Source organism: Oratosquilla oratoria, chromosome 24 (genome assembly GCF_046742065.1).
Source record: "Oratosquilla oratoria isolate Oo_2021 chromosome 24, ASM4674206v1, whole genome shotgun sequence".
NCBI lineage: Eukaryota > Metazoa > Arthropoda > Malacostraca > Stomatopoda > Squillidae > Oratosquilla > Oratosquilla oratoria.
The window spans coordinates 58,829,283-58,848,723 of NC_134800.1; the positions used below are offsets into that span (position 1 = coordinate 58,829,283).

The window sequence follows — 19,441 nt, forward strand, 5'->3', positions numbered from 1 at the left end:
GCTTTTTCCCCCTTACCAGGGAGGTAGCCACAAAGGGAAAGGCATAAAAACACTCCCACCCATTTCATCCCTAAATACACTCCACACCCCTCCCACCCTTCCTCTCATCTGAGCACCTCCTGGATGACGGGTCATCCCTGAACCCTGCCCACCGGGGTGGGTCAGAAGCAGTGTCGCAAGACACAGTACATCCACAGCAAGGCCGCTTCATTTAATCGGCGACCCCCCCTCTCCGTCCCCCTTTGCATATAAGGAGAGGACGGGGAGAAATCCCTTCGGGCTGCGTCAAAATTTACTCACACATACTACCCCACCCCCCACCCCCCCGCCCATTCCTCCTCATGCAGTCACAACATCATCCATATACAACCATTCTCCACTCACCTCTGTCTTCCGTCCTCTCCCTTCCTTCCTCAACAGACATTCCCCTCTTCCCCAAAGCCCCCTTTACCCCATCCATCCACCTCATCCTAGGACGTCCCCTCATGTTCACTCCCTCCACATCTGCCTTCCATACCTCTTTTACTAGTCTTTCTTCACTCATTCTTTCCATGGGATTGGAGATGGTTAAGGAAAATGGAGAAAAGTGGGAGGTGAGCCAGCTGTTGTTTGCGGACGACACTGCGCTTGTGGCAGGATAGGAGGGATTGAGGAAGTTGGTGACAGTTTGGGAGAGTGTGTGATAGAAGAAAGCTGAAGATAAATGTGGGTAAAAGTAAGGTGATGAGATGTACAAGGGGTGAAAGTGGCAGTAATCTGGAAGTGAGCATTAAGGGAGAGCAACTGGAGGAAGTGGATAGTTTTAGATACTTGGGTGCAAATGTGGCAGGAAAAGGTGGAGTGAAGGTGGAGGTAGAATGTAGATTGAGAGAAGCGAGTAAATGCCTTGGTGGTTTAAAAAGTGTAATGAGGAATAGACATTTGGGAATGGATGCTAAGAGGAGACTGTATGAAGGAGTGATTGTGCCAACAGCACTGTATGGAGCAGAAACATGGAACATAAGAGAGGAAGAGAGAAGGAACTTGAATGTGTTTGAGATGAAGTGTCTGAGAAGTATGATGGGGGTTACTAGGCTTGATAGAGTGAGAAATGAGGAGGTGAGGAGGAGAACAGGGGTGGAAAGGGAGCTGGGAGATAGGGTTGATGAAAGAGTATTAGGATGGTTTGGACACATGGAAAGAATGAGTGAAGAAAGACTAGTAAAGGAGGTATGGAAGGCAGATGTGGAGGGAGGGAACATGAGGGGATGTCCTAGGATGAGATGGATGGATGGGGTGAAAGGGGCTTTGGGGACGAGGGGAAAGTCGGTTGAGGAAGGACGGGAGAGGACAGAAGACAGGGGTGAATGGAGAATGGTTGTATATGGAAAATGTTGCAATGCATGAGGTGGAATGGACGGGGGAATGAGGGGTGAGGTAGTGTGTGTGTGAGCAAAAATTTTCACGCAGCCCGAAGGGATTTCTCCCCGTCCTCTCCTTTATATGGGGGGACGGAGAGGGGGGGTCGCCGATTTAATGAAGCGGCCTTGCTGTGGATGTGCTGTGTCCTGCGACACTGCTTCTGACCCAGGGCAGTGGACAGGGTGCAGGGATCACCCGTCATCTAGGAGGTGCTAAGATGGGAGGGAGGGTGGAGGGGTGTGGAGTGTTTTCGGGGATGGAATGGGTGGGAATGATTTTATGCCTTGTCCTTTTTGGCTACCTCCCTGGTAAGGGGGAAAAAGCCTTGGTATATGTATGTATGTATGTGTTTTGTTTTGTATGATCTGTAAGATGCATCAGTTTTCTTGACCGTGGCCCTTACAATTTAAGCAGAGTCTCCATGTCATCTCAAACTTAATTTCTTCCATATGTGGTATGTAACATATCTCCTTCATCATATATTGCTTTTCTAATTGGGTGTGGAGTTGAAGTCAGTCAAGGATTCAGTCATGGTCATTCAAGGAGTTGGCAGTTTTTGGTCAGTCAGTAAAAATTCTTCTGAACTTCACTTCTTGAAGGCTTATGAATTTTCTGAATGGTAAATGAGCAGTGGTTTCACTTCCAAATCACTGCTTGCATTGGCACAAAACAGCAGTGTGAGACGGTCTTTCATTAGCTCGTGGCCAAGCATGCCTTCTCCTCTGTTATATAGGTTCACTTACACATCTTCTTCCAGAAAAGACCTGTCTCATCGCAGGTAACCTTCAGAATCCACAACCTTCTTAAAGTTACCTATGAAGTTCTCTGCTGTCTTTCTGTCAGAGCTTGATGCTTAGCCATGCCTTACATTGCTGTGGATGCTGGTTCTTCTTTTAAATTTCTCGAACCATTCATGGCTTGCCTTGAATGCTTTTTCTTTGTCCATTAATGCTCCTAGTATTTTTTTAATGAAGTCAGTGAAAATTACTTTCACCTCTTAATGATACTCTCATTAGTTGTGTCACCTTGCATTTGCTTCTCGTTGATTCATTTGAGAAACAACTTTTCAACATCATCAAGAATATATGGCTGTTGCATAGATATTCTTGTCACTCCCTTTGAACCAGCTATCTCCTTAATATTGTCCTTGTCCTTGTGGATAGTGCAAATTGTTGATGTAGTTCCAAAGTACAGTATGTGCATGCTAGGTCAGCCACGCTCACATCTCATTCTTGTTTCACAATAATCTCACATTTCACTTCTATTGTGACTCCAAGGTCAAAGTAAAAAATCCAAGATCTAGTAGAAAATTTCAAGCAATGGCAACACTGGATGAGAAGCAGACAGGCATGAGCTAGCCACAAATCACAAGGAGACGCTCCTCGTGACTCATGGCCAGCTAGGTAAAAAGGAGCGTTCATGTTGGGAATATGAATCATGAAACATCCCTCATTAACCACTTCAGTATGAGTCAAATTCTTGTGTGCTGCATCGGTTGCCATATGTACAATGTATTACACTACTCACATTATCAAATATTAAGTCACTGCTGTATTATTTGTTCTCTTTTACTCTGGGTAATAATAAACATAGAAAATGTGATTAAACTAGCTCACAGAATCTGGGGATAATTCATGCACAACTACAAAAATATATATATATAATGAAGACATCAGCATCCTCGTGTATTCACTCACACCTCATGACACCTACGCAGGCGTCATCATACTGAAGTGGTTAAGCGAAATGTCACTCATTAAGCGAGTCAATTTTTTTTCTCATTATGCATATCACTTGTTATGTGAGGTGCTCGTTAAGCAAGGTTTGACTATACATACATACATACATATATATATATATATGCACACAGAGTTAAAAATGACAGCATTGCCATAATTACTTAGTTTTCTTGGACAATTTATAGTTTCACCCAACCATAGAATTTGATATGTGGCTTATATGTTTCTGGTGAGAAATGTTGTGATATGAACGATGGTGTACATCATTTCCATCACAAATGTGTACTTTTGAAGTAATCAAGTATTGAAGTTATGCATTTATGCGTACATCTCCTGAACGCATAAGTGTGGGAAATTGGGGTTTTTGGGTGGGGAAGACTAATAAATGGATTAATGCGTGTTGCAACACAGGCATAAACTGAACAAAAACACAAAAACATACAAATCACATCTTAGGGCCGGAGTCCTGCCTAACACGAGCGGCCATGTTTATTTTTCCAAGCGATTCAAAAAATGTCTCGCTAGATCAGCTACATTTAGCGAACTCCACTCCAGCCGAGCAAGACTTCCTAATCATAAACTAACGTTACCTCCGTTAGGTTAGGTTAGGTTAATTTACGGTTACCAACTCTTGCATGAGCGGCTTCCCTAAATCTAGCGGTTATAGTCACAAATACTTACAATCGTTAGTAAACAAACATGGCGCCGTGTGCGGTACCCGCCAAAATGAGATATTTTTGTTTTTTATGCGTTTCTTTAGTCTTCTTCATTTTATACCTGTTTTGCAATGTGCATTACTCCATTTATTAGTCTTCCCCACCCAAAAACCCCGATTTCCCACACGTGCCCTCACATCGTTCAGGAGATGTACGCATAAGTGCATAACTTCAATACTTAATTACTTCAAAAGTACGCATTTGCGATGGAAATTATGTACACCATCGTTCATATCACAACATTTCTCACCAGAAACACATAAGCCACATATCAAATTCTATGGTTGGGTGAAACTATAAATTGACCATTTTCTTTTTGTGTTATCTACCTTCCTGATAAAAAATTTGTCATTAACTGTCATTTCTAACTATGTGGATTACAAAAAACCTGCTCCCTTTTTTTTACTAATATATATATATATATATATACACAGTATATACATACACACATTAAGGAGTCAGCAGTTTATGGTTGGAGTCTGAGTTGGAGTTGCAGTAGTAACCTTAAATTTTTCTAGAGTTAAAGTCAGAGTATTTTTTTTTTCAGTGCAACTCCACACCCTTGTTTCTAATGTTAGGAGTCCATTTTCTGATGCAACATTGTTCCTTATCCTAACCATTTGTTTTTCATTAGAATAAGCTATACAATCTATCATTCTTGTAAACAGTTTATACTTTAATTTTAGGCATAGTTTTTTTCCTTAATCTTTTATACCATCCTTACAGTTTCCATTTTTTTCAGCTTTGTCTATGCTATCAAAACTCAACATCAAGTGACTTTTCTAAGTGTGCTTGACACCTTCCATTTACATTTCCCCTCTGCTCATCATATTTTCTTATTACAAATAATTTTCTCATCTCCAATGATTGTTTTTCATTTCTTTTAATTTATATGTACAAAATTAAATTCTCTCCTTGGTTTACATCTTTCTATCAGTCTCCTCATATAGTTCACATATTACTTGTTCAAGGCTAATCTTTAGTCTAAATCACAATTCAGATTTTGCTGCTATTCATTTAGTCATTTAAAAAATGAGCTACATCAATTCTTTCACGTTCTCTACTGTCTAGGTTGACTGAAATTCATTATTTTCCTTTCTGACACATTCCCTACATTTATATTCAATGTCTAGCATGTCTACATTTATATGATACTCCTGATCCTCCTTGCAATAGGTACCATAAAAAATACAATAACAATAATTGTAATAAATAAATATGGGAAATAAATAAAATAAAATAATAAATAAAATAAAATGAAGAATATCATTTTTTGCTAATTTGGCTCCCGACAATGGCAACATTTGGCCAAATAACCAAATCCTTCCCTTACCAGCTGCCATTTCTTTCTTTTTTAGTTTTCTGATTTTTTCTTGTACAAACTAAATCCAACTGCATCACCTAATATTTCCATTGCTTTCTGCAAATTCAAGAAAGGCAGAAACAAGGCTCATCCTCTGAGAAATAAGTGATCTCAGCAAATAGAGGCCAGGACTGGTTTACCATTTTTTTACCATGGTCTTGGATCACATGCTGGACTCATGATCGACAGTTATTAACCTCCCGGATGAGAGCTCAGAGCTCTTATGACTGATCTATGGGTAATACTGTGACCTTACATGCACACACACACCCAACTCCCAGCCCACGAGAGTTGGAGTAACAACCTGCAGCGCAGCAATACTGAAATTATTTCAGCCCTGGGCAGGATTCGAACCCGGACCACCGTAGTGGCAGGCGAGAAGTAAAGTGTGCAACGAATAATCATTAATTCCAAATTAATTTTCAGCCCCATTTTCTTGTTAATTAAAAATTTATCTGAAGACTTGAATGCTGTTTCATTTGCATCATAGTGCAGAAACAATAGTGTGTTTGTTTGCAGGTAACCAGAGTTTCTATACCCAAGGATAATAGTCTTGGTTCCCGATAGCCCTGGCTAGGTGGGGAGGCAGCCCGACATCGGCCTAAAAAAAATAGTAAGTCTGGCAAAACTGACAAGGCTTTCCTCTACTAGGGGTTTCTCACTTCCCTCTGTGTGGGAATGGGATGGTACGGTGATGTGAGTTTTCCACTGAGAACTATCTAATTAAAAGAACTACATGTTTTTTAGAGCAGAGACAGAAGTGAAGACTTGTTCATGATGAGAAAAAAATATAATACACGATTTAGATACTTTGTTCATTAATCAGAAAACTGATGTAAACAAATAATACCCCTAACATTCTTCCCAAAATATGAAGCATCTGATATAAATGAACAATTGGGGGTTACCAAGAGGTGCTGAGCTGGAGTGTACAATAAATTGAGTAGTAACATTCATCAGAACATTATAAAGAACTTGCTAAAAACAAAACAGTTTTCAGATGTACAGCATCCCTAAAAACAGTTTCACTAATCTGTGGGTTAATGGTAAGCTATAATGGTTGTATACCTTGCATACAATGAGGTAAAGAATTATCATTATTCATATTGTACATTTTGCAGTTTATAATCTATATGAGGTAAATATTTAGTTTCAACCATGGGAGGAATATAGCAATAGAAAATTAAATATTAATTTTGTAAATTAAAATGTATCAACGTAATATGCAATGTTGTGTGCAGAAATGAAAATAAAAATACCTTGCTACAAGCTAATTATGCTAATGAACGAAGTCGGTAGCATAGGATCGGGACGCCATGTTTGTTATGGTAGATGCCGACGTCGAAAAAATGAAAAGATGATGAATTCGTCTAAGGTAAATTAATCTAAACTAAACTAACCTAACCGGTAAATATTTAGTTTCAACCATGGGAGGAATATAGCAATAGAAAATTAAATATTAATTTGTATACTCCGCAAGCTGAGAGAGTGGTTGAAAAGCCCGCCAATGTCTCTCACAACGACGACGAGGACGAGCCGGATGACATCTAATTTGCAGGTAATGATTTATTAAACACAGGTTAGGTTAGTTTAGTTTACCTTACCTTAGAAGAATTTATCGTCCTTTCATTTCTTCGACGTCGGCATCTACCATAACAAACATGGCGTACCATTCGTCGTACACAACTTCGTTACTTAAGAAATGTGTTTTAGCACCTTTTTTGTTTTTTATTTCCGCACACAACATTGCATATTACGTTGATACATTTTAATTTACAAAATTAATATTTAATTTTCTATTGCTATATTACTCCCATGGTCGAAACTAAATATTTACCCTACATGACTAACACTAAATACTAATCATCTAATGTAAACACTGTCACTAACAGTCTTTTTGAATCAAGGATGAAAGAAACCATAACTTTCTGCGTACAATTACCCAAAGTTTGAGACCTACGTGACAACTTTTTATTAAATTACAAAAGATATATATAAAAATAACTATACCCTAAAAGGTAGTGTGGACCTGTTCTATACATCTATGATCTACCATTAATCTTTATTAAAATCAAGTTGATCTCTTAACAACTTATTTCCTTAAGATCTTTCTGTTAACCTCAATCATTACCTTCAAACTTGCAACATGCTATGAATATCCCCTGCTTACTTTTTATGATAAATAGTTTAACATTACTACTGGTACTGTGAGTAGTCCTGGAAAAGTTAACATAAATCAGGAAACGATGACGTGCTTCTAATTATTTGTGAATAACTGATTAAAATTAATATGGCAACCATATGTTAATCGGTAAATCTTGTTCTTCTTCCGACCTCACTGTAAGAACTTATCCAGAAATGAACAATAACTGAAATACAATTAGAAGCAAATTAACTGTTCCTGATACTTGAATGCAAACAATGGTACCAAAATGTTGTAAATGCAATTTATACGATGTCACTCATTCTTTCGACTTACTTGGAGAGATGCTTCAATATTTGGCTCTTTATGAGACCTGCCATCTTGTACCATTCAACACGGGCGTACTAGACATGGAGTTATAAATCTCATTATTTTCTCAGCTAAACCTTCTGTTTTCCTACGTTGTTTGCCTCCAACCTTTGGAAATCAATACATCTATTTTGATGTTAAAGAAAATCAAACTCTTTATCTTTAAACAGAGAACGCTTTAAGCTAATGTCAAACATCCTTTACACACTTGAATCGTTTGTATTCCCAAACGTTAAGTTTCTATCATCTATTGTTATGTGTTCTGAACAATCAGCTGACTGCAATTCAAATTAATCTATTTTTTGTCTAGTCGAGCCAACACCCTCTTTATGAAAGAATTAATTGTATGAAGAACCTTAGTATAATACTGGCGTTGTATGAAAGGTTTTAGCAAGGTTATCTATCTAATTTAAATCATGCGTTTTTTATTTCGCACAAGAGAAGAAATTAGATTGTTACTACTTTGCGTGATTGTGACACTAAAAACGCCATGCTGCATCGACAGACTTGAGATAATGTAGTTCAAGTAATTTCCGTGGGAAATCATCATAGTTGAAGTGCTTGATTATCGTTGTAGAAAATTTGAGAAACCTTATAATCCAGCAGTTTCGTATATATACATACATACATACATACATATATATATATATATATATATATATATATATATATATATATATATATATATATAATATATATATATATATATATATATATATGGCCTACACTGTATGTGTGTGTGTGTATGTGTGCGTGTATGTGTGATTCACCATGGTCTTGGATCACGTGTGTGTGTGTGAAAGAGAGAGAGAGAGCCGAAACCTTAAAATGCACAGAACAACGCTTCTGTCCTTGACACAGTTCACAGCGTGTAATATGGACAGCAGTAAGGAGATAGAGTAGAAATAAAAGGTAACCAGGATTATTTTCTGAGTGGGGATAACCAAGTCATGGAAGACCCCCCCAAAAAAAAGAAGAAAAAAAAAAAAGGCTGAATTCTGGTCTACTGGGGTGTCACAAAAGTTCGTAAAATATTGACGGATTCAAACCTACACTAGTAGCGCATCGTGCAGGGGAATTTTTTTTAGCCTGTCACCGTCAGCAACTAAAGGAATTTGATCGCATGTTGTTCAAAACGATCACATCATCATAAAGCGTGTGCGTGAAGCCTACTAATGAAAGACTTCTTCAATTACTTCTCGTCTAATACCCTGTGCGTGAAAGTTTGATAACTTCATTTACTCAGTCGATGCTCTTTGTTTACTAGAATATTTATCTATTTTCAATACTATACACATGTTATTATGCATAATTTTTAAAATGATATTCATTGTGATGTATTCCAGGATGCCACTATTATAACTTTTTCAATACCTTTACATGCCAATTGTGAATGTTTTGATTCCTTACTTTTGTGTGCCTTGCACTCGCGGAAAATAACCTATTGTGTTTCGCCCCTACAAAACAAGGGGCGAACTGCCTTTGTTCTCGTATTTCTGACTACAACAAACTAGAGTGCTTTCTAGTTCCTATCATAGGACAGCATTTCCCAGTTTCTGGCCGTGAGCGTGTTCCTGAGGGTCACTGGATGGTATCAGAAAAAATATGATTATATTATAATACGAGTAGATGAATGCAAAATTTTGAAATAAGATGAAAGTAAAACTGAACAATATGTCAGTGGTGCAGTTGGATCAGTCCAATAACAAACGTGTCTGCACAACATGGAGATTTCTATTACTAACAAAAGTGCCTTAGTTGTAACAATAAAGCACTGACATACGATACATCATAGCAGTATTCACATCCAATCCTCGCCCGCCGAGCAGACGGCGAGGAACCTCGGTGAATGTGCAGATGGTCATGGAATCTTGATCTCCTTTCCAAAAATAAATAAATAAATAAGATAAATAAATAGAAATAAGAAAATGAATAAAAAATGAAAAAGAAATTAAGTATTATTTTTATGATTTTTTTGTCCCATTTTTATTTGAAATTCAAAGTGTGGGACTTAGTAATATAAATACATTCCATTAAACTATAAATGTCTATTTACAGTATACAGTATATTAAGGGCTTCTTCCCCCTTACAAGGGAGGTAGCCAAGTTAAAGGCACGCACACATTCTTCTCCCATCCATCCTTTCCTCCTTCCCATCTTAGCTCTTCGTGAATGAAGGGTCATCCCTGTCTCCTGCCCACCGCCCGGGTCAGAAGCAATGCAGCAAGACACAGTACATCCGCAGCAAGTCCACTTCACTTAATTGGCGACCTCCGTCACCTCTAATGGACAGGAAGAAATCCTCTCGGGCTGCATCAAAGTAGTCTGTGCCGGGGTATTTCCCACATGTTATTGTTCTGTGGCATGAAGTAGCAATGTCATTCCATATCTTAAAAACAGACTTAAGTACTACACTGAACCTTCTTCAACTTTATCACAAATTAGCACTTACTTTATTGTACAGTGAATTCAATTTATTGACATAGGCTATTTGGAAGTCATACTGGCAACTAATAGGAATAGTGATGATTATTTCGACAGTCAAGTGAAGAGACTATGAGACCATATTGGGCAGTTCATTTGGGGTCTGCATTCATCAAAAGGTTAAGAACTACTTTAGGGGCTGTTTTGGGGCGTCCCTACGGACTAGAGCCACACATAATTTTATCTATGTCAGAGAAAAATTCTACTCGTAGAGGAATGATGTTACTTTTGCACTACGACTATCCCTCCGTTATGCTATTACCTCTTAAAACTGTTCCGTGGCACTTCTTTGAGTATATGTTTCCACTTTTGCCTCTGTCCTCTGTGGTAGTGGTGTTATTATCTCGATATTCAACGTAGCTGCCATCTCCCTTCGATGCCTAGCGTGCACACATTGCGCACGCACACATATGCTACAACTTGGTACTGTCGACAATGGCGACCATCCCCCTAGGGACGTTCATTGTTCCAAGTGACCCAACTATTCGACCTTTCCGACAACGCCCTTCAGCGACAATAGATTTTCTGCATCTCAGGTCAACCCCTCTACTTTGAACAATGGCCTCCCTGCATCTCGGGTCAGCCACCTGCACGCTCGGCCAGCGCCTCTCCGACGCGACCCAGCCTTCCAAATTTCCTTTTAACTCATATGGCACCAGCCTACTAATTCCATGTTTGCCAACCCTTGTAAACATGTATATACTATGTTTCTGGCAACCCTCCGAGTTTTGATCGGAGCTTGCCGTGTATATTGTAGAGAGAACTAAACCTGCCAAATTAAAGCCTCAACTCCCCCCCGAGTTTATTTCACCACCAAATTCCCAATGTAGGTGACTTACAATCTACAGTGGGAAGGAAAGAATTCTGCCATCGAGTCATGCAGGTCGTAAAAGGCGGCTAAAGTGGGACAGGGTGATGGGACTAGGTATGGTGTGGTTCACCATGATTACGCATGTGGATAGAGTAAATAAAAGTCGAGGTTACGTGGTATTTGGTATTATTAAGTAAGTTACAAGCAACAAACGCAAGCAGCTTACTCCTTCTCACTGACCCTAGGTCGTAGCCTACGGCGTCTCTGCCCGGGCATACAGAGTTGCCACGTCTAACCTATCTACGTAGGACATATATAGTATATACAGAATTACATTATGAACATGGATACATATAGGGCATCTACATGCTAAGATGTTACAGGAAAAGGTAGGGCTGGATACGGATAGAATATATGCATAGGTATACATAGTTATATATCATATGATGTGGCATAGATGTATTGGCGTATGTTGCTTGCTGCGCTAGAGAATGCGCGTGGGTACATACGCAGTTATAAATTACGCATTACGTTACATTACATTATATTACAACTGCTACACTGATTCCACTCATAAGAGCGGAGCGTACTTATAGGAAAAATGGAGAACAAGCATATTACAAGATATAAAAAAATACATGAAAATATAAAGTGACTCTCTCTAAAGAGCCAGTAATACTTAAAGTTAAAATAATAAAAGTGGTCTCTGAAGCGGACCGTCCTTCCCGATCGTGTTACACGTGGAATTGCAGGAAGGGTAGGTGGAAGAGATGAAAAGGTTGGAGAGAACGGGGGGGGGGGAGGATTTAAAGGCAGGGGTGGAGACAAAGACCCCTTAAATAGAAGGACTGGTAAGTCCCCTGCTCGGCATCTGTAACTTGGGTCCCAAATCGTAACTTGGGTCCCACCATTTTTCACTACAAATGCATGGTAGAACATTCTTTTTAGTGTGTAATAGGGGTTTTTAAAGGGCAAGGAATTAATTTTTTATAATTTCAACTTTCTACAATGTCATCTAAAGGTCATAGGAAGTTCAAATCACATTAAAAAAGCCTATATCGGCCAAAATATTGTATATTTTCTCACTTAAAATAATGAAGTACACACTGTATGTTGCAGTATGTAACATAATATAGGATAATACACAAAAATACATGTACAACACTATGAAACAGCTTGGTACAAAACTACTTATTGATATAAAAAACTGTGTTATTTTTCCCCCATAAGTTTCTCCTTCCTTCTGAGGCAGCCGAGCTGTCTTTCTTTGTCACTTTTATCAAGTACAAATGCTTTTAAAAGAATATTCGCTAAAGTAACACAAGCTCCTTTAAGTCCGGCCATTGGGCTGTCAATACAAGATAAAGATTTACTCAGATGATATCGGCAGCAATACAAGTTGCACTCTTCAACAAGTTTGTAAGCTGAGTGTACGAAATGTACTGTTGAGAGCAGAGGTACAGTTAGCCCACCTCTACTTAGATTCATGAGAAACTGTGAATTAATACGATCTTCATCGTCATGCTTAGTTTCAGCACTTACAATATGAACTTGAAATTTGTGTTCCAGCTAGAAAAATAACTTTATGTTTGACAGTATCACTAGTCTGAAGTAGGTCTTCAGAGTCAGCTATAGTGATGTCAACTTGATCATCATCAATGTAAATATCTGAGGTGCAAGGCACATCATGAGACTTGTGTGGAATACACTCGTATTTCAAAAGCGCATGGAGGTTCTTGGAATCTGCAGCTGCCTTAATATCAACAACGTCAATATAGAAATTACCCCCACTGCGTTGTCTGGCTTGGCCAAAAAACTTTTCATGGGCATCATCTGCAAAGACACCAGGTAGAACATATTTGAAGTTGTGATGTGTCAGTAACAACTCTGCAGCTTCAACGTTGGCTCTTGTAGACACCACAAAGGCCTCTGCTGTTTGCTTTGTGAGCTTTTGCGTCCGACCCCGCCCACCTGACCATGCACAAGTAGATATAACTTCACAAGTATCATTAAGTTTCTTGAAGCTGGTGCAGTTCTTGGTCCACGGTTGACGACACTCATCACGCATGTTGATACCAGAATACCGATCTTTCACATTCATCATGTGAAACCAATTAGTGATAAGTTCAACAGAAATTATGGTGCCCTCATTAATGTCAAGTTTATCCATTAGAGTTGAAAGAGCAGCAACAGTCATATCGTGTAAGATGTGGCAAACAAAAGGTACGCTTTGTAAAGGAGTTGGGTAAACAGATATGTATGTTATCTTGGTAAGACGGATTTTGTTTTTCCGATCTTCATTGCACAGTGCTTCAATGTTTTTCCATCGTGCAACATATGCTTTTCCATCGGTTATGAATGAAAGTTCCTTATTGTGCACAGTTATCCAGTTATTTCTTATATTTTTAAAGGAATGAACATAGTCAAACACGAGAAAAGCATAAGAATTGATAGTGTCTATAAATACTTTACCAGGGCCACCCAATTTAACATAACATGCAACATTTGTATTCCAATTATCACATACACAAAAAATTATAGTTCCACCAGCTTTGTTAACCACCACAAAAGCTTCTAGTAGAAGTTCCTTGAGTTGATCCGAATCAAGTTTTGAAACAGGGTTAATGCTTAATATATATTTAGGGCCACCATGATGGCAGACAACCTCAACCACCAAAGCATGTGTTGCGAGAATTTTGGAATCACCAGAAGCATTTTGAGCATAACCAATGATACAACTTTGGTGTATGGTTCATTTCTATAGTTGCCTCGACAACCATAAACACTACACTTCTTCGGCACTGTTTTGTCAGCAGAAAACTCTGAAATGGAAAATATGTTTAAAAATCAGTTATATTGATATATAAATAGTTTAGAAGGACTGATAAATAGATAAATAGATAGATAGATACTTCGAAGTTGTATCACAAGATTACAAGTATATAACACACCCTCTCACTACTAGATTCAGCGTCAACGAAATAATGGGAAAAGACACCCCCACGATTTTTTTTCGAAAAATCGCTAGAAAATGAGTAACAAACCACTTCAGTTCTCAGCGACTGCGTGCACATCACGTGCACTGTGTTTGTAACGAACCTCCGCTTGTGAAAATGTGACTATAACACACCCTATATAACACACCCTCTCACGATGGAATGTTGGATTATATATCTATCTATCTATCTGTACATACATACATATATATATATATATATATATATATATATATATATATATATATATATGTATATATATATAAATATATATATATGCAAAATAATCACAAGAGATAGAGAAACTTGGAGACAGTAAGTACTTTCGTATATCACATCTTCAGACTAAAGGACAGAGATACAGAGTTGTGTTTAAGTATCAGCATCATGTGGCAACCATAGGGGGGAAGGAGGAGACAATACAATGTGAGAAGGGGGGATGACCTTACCTTTATCGACCTGACCAACACATAAGGCTCAATCTAGCGGAAAGATCATAGTGACCATTTGGTTATTTTGCATTTTTGTATCACGGTGATGTGATTGCATGCAATATATATATATATATATATATATATATATATATATACAGATATATATATGTATGTATGTATAAGTATATATATATATATATATATATATATATATATGCGGAAAAACCACCAAGGAAAAAGAAAAACTGATGACTAAGCGCTTTCGTCTATTCAGACATCCTCAGGGTTTTTCCGCATATTTAGAATCACGAGTTTATGTGATTTCTCATGCATATATATATATATATATATATATATATATATATATATTATATATATATAAAGAAAGAGAGAGAGAGAGACATAAAACATATACCTTTTCAGTATTTAAGAGGATGACATAAGTAACGAGTCAACATCATGAAGTGGTGGGCTGGTGGTGGGACCCAAGTTCCGTACCCCGAGAGCGCTAGTTACCAGTTCTTCTATTCAAGATCGAGAGAATACAAGGTCTACTCAACAGCTATCCAGTATTTAGGTCGTTTGCGCATTGACGTCACTAGAAGTGCTTGGCCCAAAGACTATATAGGAAAGACGGGAAAGCGCACGGAGAGCCGCTTCGTCCACATACATTTTACTGTGCGGCTCTCTCACTAGATGGCGTTTACGTCAATCACCAGTTTTAACTGCATCGTCTGTTTCTTTATTAAATATGTCAAAGATAAACCACAAGAACATTTTTCCAAAATGAAACCCCCATTTTAACGGTTGCAGAACATGAAATAGGTAAGTCTCCCAGAAACTCTGTGGTGCCTGTACGTTTTCTCTTTTACCTAACATTTTTCACTTACGTTTTCACCATTTTCTCTGTGGGCTCCCCTTCAGATGACGTCACAACATGCGCGCGAGCAGACCTTGTATTCTCTCGATCTTGCTTCTATTAAGGTGGCTATAGGTGGAGACGTCAGGTGTGAGTGTTTGAGGATCGGTCTCGGTGACGTCATTTGTACCCGGAGTGTCAGGTTTAGTAACGTTATTTGCGCGCCGGTTTGAGTCAGTCAATTGAGACGGACGTATCGCCTTGGGGATGTCGGGGAATACTTAGGCTCACAGTAGAGGACATCATAAGGACCAGAATACTGGAGTTCCAAACTCTGAGGTAATGCATGGCAGTCACCCGACGCGAATTCATGGAAATTGATTGATTACATTTTTTTTTTATAAGGTGGAGGATGATTGCGTTATCCGATGTGAAGGTGTGTTCCTTGGTGATTGCAATTGCAGGACGTAACACATGGGCGCCAGTAACTGCGGCAAATGGGAGAAAAACGAGTTACGTGAGGTGTTAAACGGTGGCCAAGTAGAACTATGGGTAAAAAGTAGACCCAGTTTTCTTGTATAGCGCGGACAGTGGATTTCAGAGATCGATGATAATGTTCTATTATTCCGTTAGCTTTAGGATGACAACTGGTAGTTCGCGTATGATGGAAACCAATGATCGACGAAAGTTCAGAGGAAAATTCGCTCTCGAACTGTGAGCCTCCTATCTGTGATGACGTGAAGTGGGACTCCAAAACGACATATCCATCCGTTAGTGAAAATAATCGCTACAGAAGTCGCAGTGGTGTCAATTAGAGGGATTGCTTCTGTCCCTCGGGTCGCTCGGTCAATGCATATCAGTAAGTATTTGTATAGAAAAAGGTAAGGATAATTAGGAAGGGTTGCAGGTGGTAGTGATCCAACAATATCATTGTAGACTGATTAGAAACGGTCGGTAGGAGTAGAGATAGGTGAAACAGGTGATGTGGTTTGGCGAGTAGTCTTGGCTTGTTGACATGGAAAGCATTCTTTGACAAAGTTATTTGCATCTTTGTTAATACAAGGTCAGAAATAGCTTTGTTTTACCAATTTAGATGTGGACTGAACTCCAGGATGGGAAAGGTTATGCAAGGGAGAGATTACGTTACTCCACATGGATAACGGGACGAAAGGTCGTGGAGTCTTAGTCGAGGTGTCACACCAAAGGGTCAGGTTAGAGGGCAAAGTGAACTCGGATAGTCTAGCTTTGAATGTTTCCAGCTCTTCGCCACCTTTCTGTCCTTGAGCGCTACCACTCAATTCAAAGACATCGAGTGATAAGCGCATGTCGGTCGTGATAGATATAATCGACTACAACATTGTTGTCACCGTACGCGTCTAAGGTCACGTACTCCGATATAATAGAGAGTTGTCGTTATTGTCTCAGATTTACCAAGCGAGTTGGAGTGAAAGGCTGCAACTAAAGGTTTGTGGTCAAGGAATAAAGTAACTGTATGGCCATCAGAAACGCCAAAGTGGGGTACCAGCCCAACAATATATAAACAACCGAAATACAATTACATATTCACACTCTAGTTACTGATGAAGCACAAAGAAGTGTGAGAACGCGCTCTGGCCAGTATTTTACTTAAGCAGCCATGCCTAAAGTAATGTACAAAACAATGTCATATGGAGACATTATATGACAGCTTCCTATGGAAAGAAAACATGCTCTCAGAGAAAGAGAAAAGGTAGATAAAAAATTCTGCAATAATATTCTTGCCATAGATTTTAATCAAACATGCTTGAGAGAATACACACACATACATATATATACACACACACATATATATGTTGAATTAAATTTGACCGCAGCTTGGGCTAGAATCAACTTCTTGTTGATAGACTCAAGTTTTCTAATCAGAGATCTCGGTTCATCGGGAAGCGGAATACAATACTACCGTACGATGTTTCGCTCATCTTTGAGCATTTTCAAGTACAAAATATATTTGGTACAAAGGTGTTACAGTTTAAATACAAACTAAAGTGGTAATTGGGAGAGGTTACAATAAATGTGGGGGGGGGGGATCCATGGGTGGACTCAGTGGGAATCTGTTCCTTGTGATTCTGGTGTTGCTTGTAGGGTGGGCCTTATGTCCGGGGGCTGACTTGGTGATATTCAGTCAATTCTTCTTTTGGAATTAATTGTGGAGTAATTCAATTTTGTATATTCATAGTGGGGGTTTTCTCCTTAATATAAAGGGCCTCTAGAATCTCCAACCGGTGGCTGTCATTGGCAGAATCTAGGCTCCTCGTGTTGTCGACTAAGATCTCCCTGGACAAAAGAGTAGGATGTGTATCTGAAAAGTGTTTCTTTGGAGCTCCGTTCTGTAAATGGCAAGTGAGGCGTCGGGAAAGAGAAGTTGTCGTCATTCCTATATAGGAAGAAGGACGAAGCTTGCAGTCTTCGTGTGGGCAGATGAATTCGTACACGACTTTACTTCTTTAGAGGACGTTTATATGAGATGTCACAAGCCCCGCCCTGAGAAACGCCCCCCAATCCTTCTGCATTATAGATCTTTCATGAGTACAGCATACCGTACTGATGAAAGAGTATTGAGGGAAATAGTTGAACGTGGAACCCGTCCCATAGACCCCGAGGACAAGTTGGAGCTCTGTATTTTCTATAAAAACATCAAAACCTCTAACCTCATCATAAAAATAACCATTTCCGTACCAAAAACCTCCTCAAAAGAAGTATCCTTCACTTCCTCCTACTCTTCTCTCAGCTTCTTCTTATACTCTTTCTATTTTTCTTTCTCATTTAGGCAGTTTACTATAAGCACCTTTCTATCTTCTGTCATTTTGCTCCTCCATATACCCTCCACTCTCAAATTAGCCTCCACCAAAAAATTATCTGATATTCCTCCAATCTCTCCCATAAGAACATGTAGATCCAAAACTCTTCCTACTCCTCTCCTGGTTACCACTATATAGTCTATTAAAGCCCTATCTACCACCGTTCCATCCACCACCCTCTCCCATATATATCAACTCTCCAATACGATTTGTTCCTGGCACTCCACACTTCCCAACCACTCCGTCTATGGGTTTGTCTCCTACCCTAGCATTGAGATATCTCAATACCACTACATTGACATTGCTTCCTAAACTCTGCACTCATTTAAGTCTTTCCAAAAAGCCTCCCTTTCCTCCACATTCTTCTCACTACCAGGCCCATATGCACTTACAAAAACCCTTCCTAATTTCACCTTCATCCACATTAACCTTGAAGAAACCTCCTTCCACTCTACCACACGCTTACCTATCTCTTCACTTTCTAGTATAGCCACCCTCTCTCTCCCTCGTCCTCTCTTCACCCCTGACACCCTCCCAACTACACTCCCAAACTCAAACTCACCCCTCCCTTTCATCTTAGTTTAACTCAATGCCAACACATCCATCTTTCTTCTTACAAACATATTACCTACATCTTCCCTTTTACTCTCATCTGTACCACATCCACGCACTTTAAAAGACCCAGACCTTAGGGTTCTGGTTGGAAAACTCCTTTCAGACCCTCTCATGTCTTTTTTTTTTTAAGACTGTTCCCTCTGGGGCTACAGAGAGTAGGATGCCTAGTCTTATATCCCTTTATGTCGCCATTACGACTCAAGTACAAGGTTCGGCGGAAAATGAAATGTATATTCAGAGAAGTGATACAGGACAGTAACAAGGGGTTAGGGGACAGCGAAACGGAGGGACGTTTGCAGCATAATAAAGTAGAATAATTTCTCTATGAATAGGGATATCCTCTATCAGAGACAAAATGGTGTATTGATGTAACCTTACACAAATCACAAACTATTGAATCTTTCCGAAACAAATAAAAGTTAGAAAACGTAAATTAGAAAATAGAGAAAACGAAGATACGAGGAATGACGATAATATTCTTTATATCGATAACACTGATATATGCGTCATAACTAACAGATGAATTAAATTATTGTTGTTTGCTATTTTCGTAGGGAATAAAAGAAATAAAATCAGAAGCATAACAACAGAAGTTGGGCTATGAATTAATAATAAAATGTGAAAAAACATTCTATATCCTGTATAGTTAGTTTGTCATTTTTAGATATGCTTTG

General features: G+C 38.9%; 1 protein-coding gene across 3 annotated transcripts in view; it reads right to left on the reverse strand.

The window, feature by feature from the left end:
- Positions 1 to 7,865, reverse strand: part of LOC143038677 (bridge-like lipid transfer protein family member 3B) — a 99,221-nt gene extending 91,356 nt beyond the window's left edge. For 2 of the 3 annotated variants that reach the window (XM_076208216.1, XM_076208215.1), the window contains exon 1: positions 7,699 to 7,864. In XM_076208216.1, the coding sequence (XP_076064331.1) occupies positions 7,699 to 7,742 (44 nt within the window). In that variant the 5' untranslated portion in view covers positions 7,743 to 7,864. Of the gene's footprint in view, positions 1 to 7,698 lie in introns of all 3 variants that reach the window. The other variant, XM_076208214.1, reaches the window with a different exon arrangement.
- Positions 7,866 to 19,441: the final 11,576 nt, after the last annotated feature.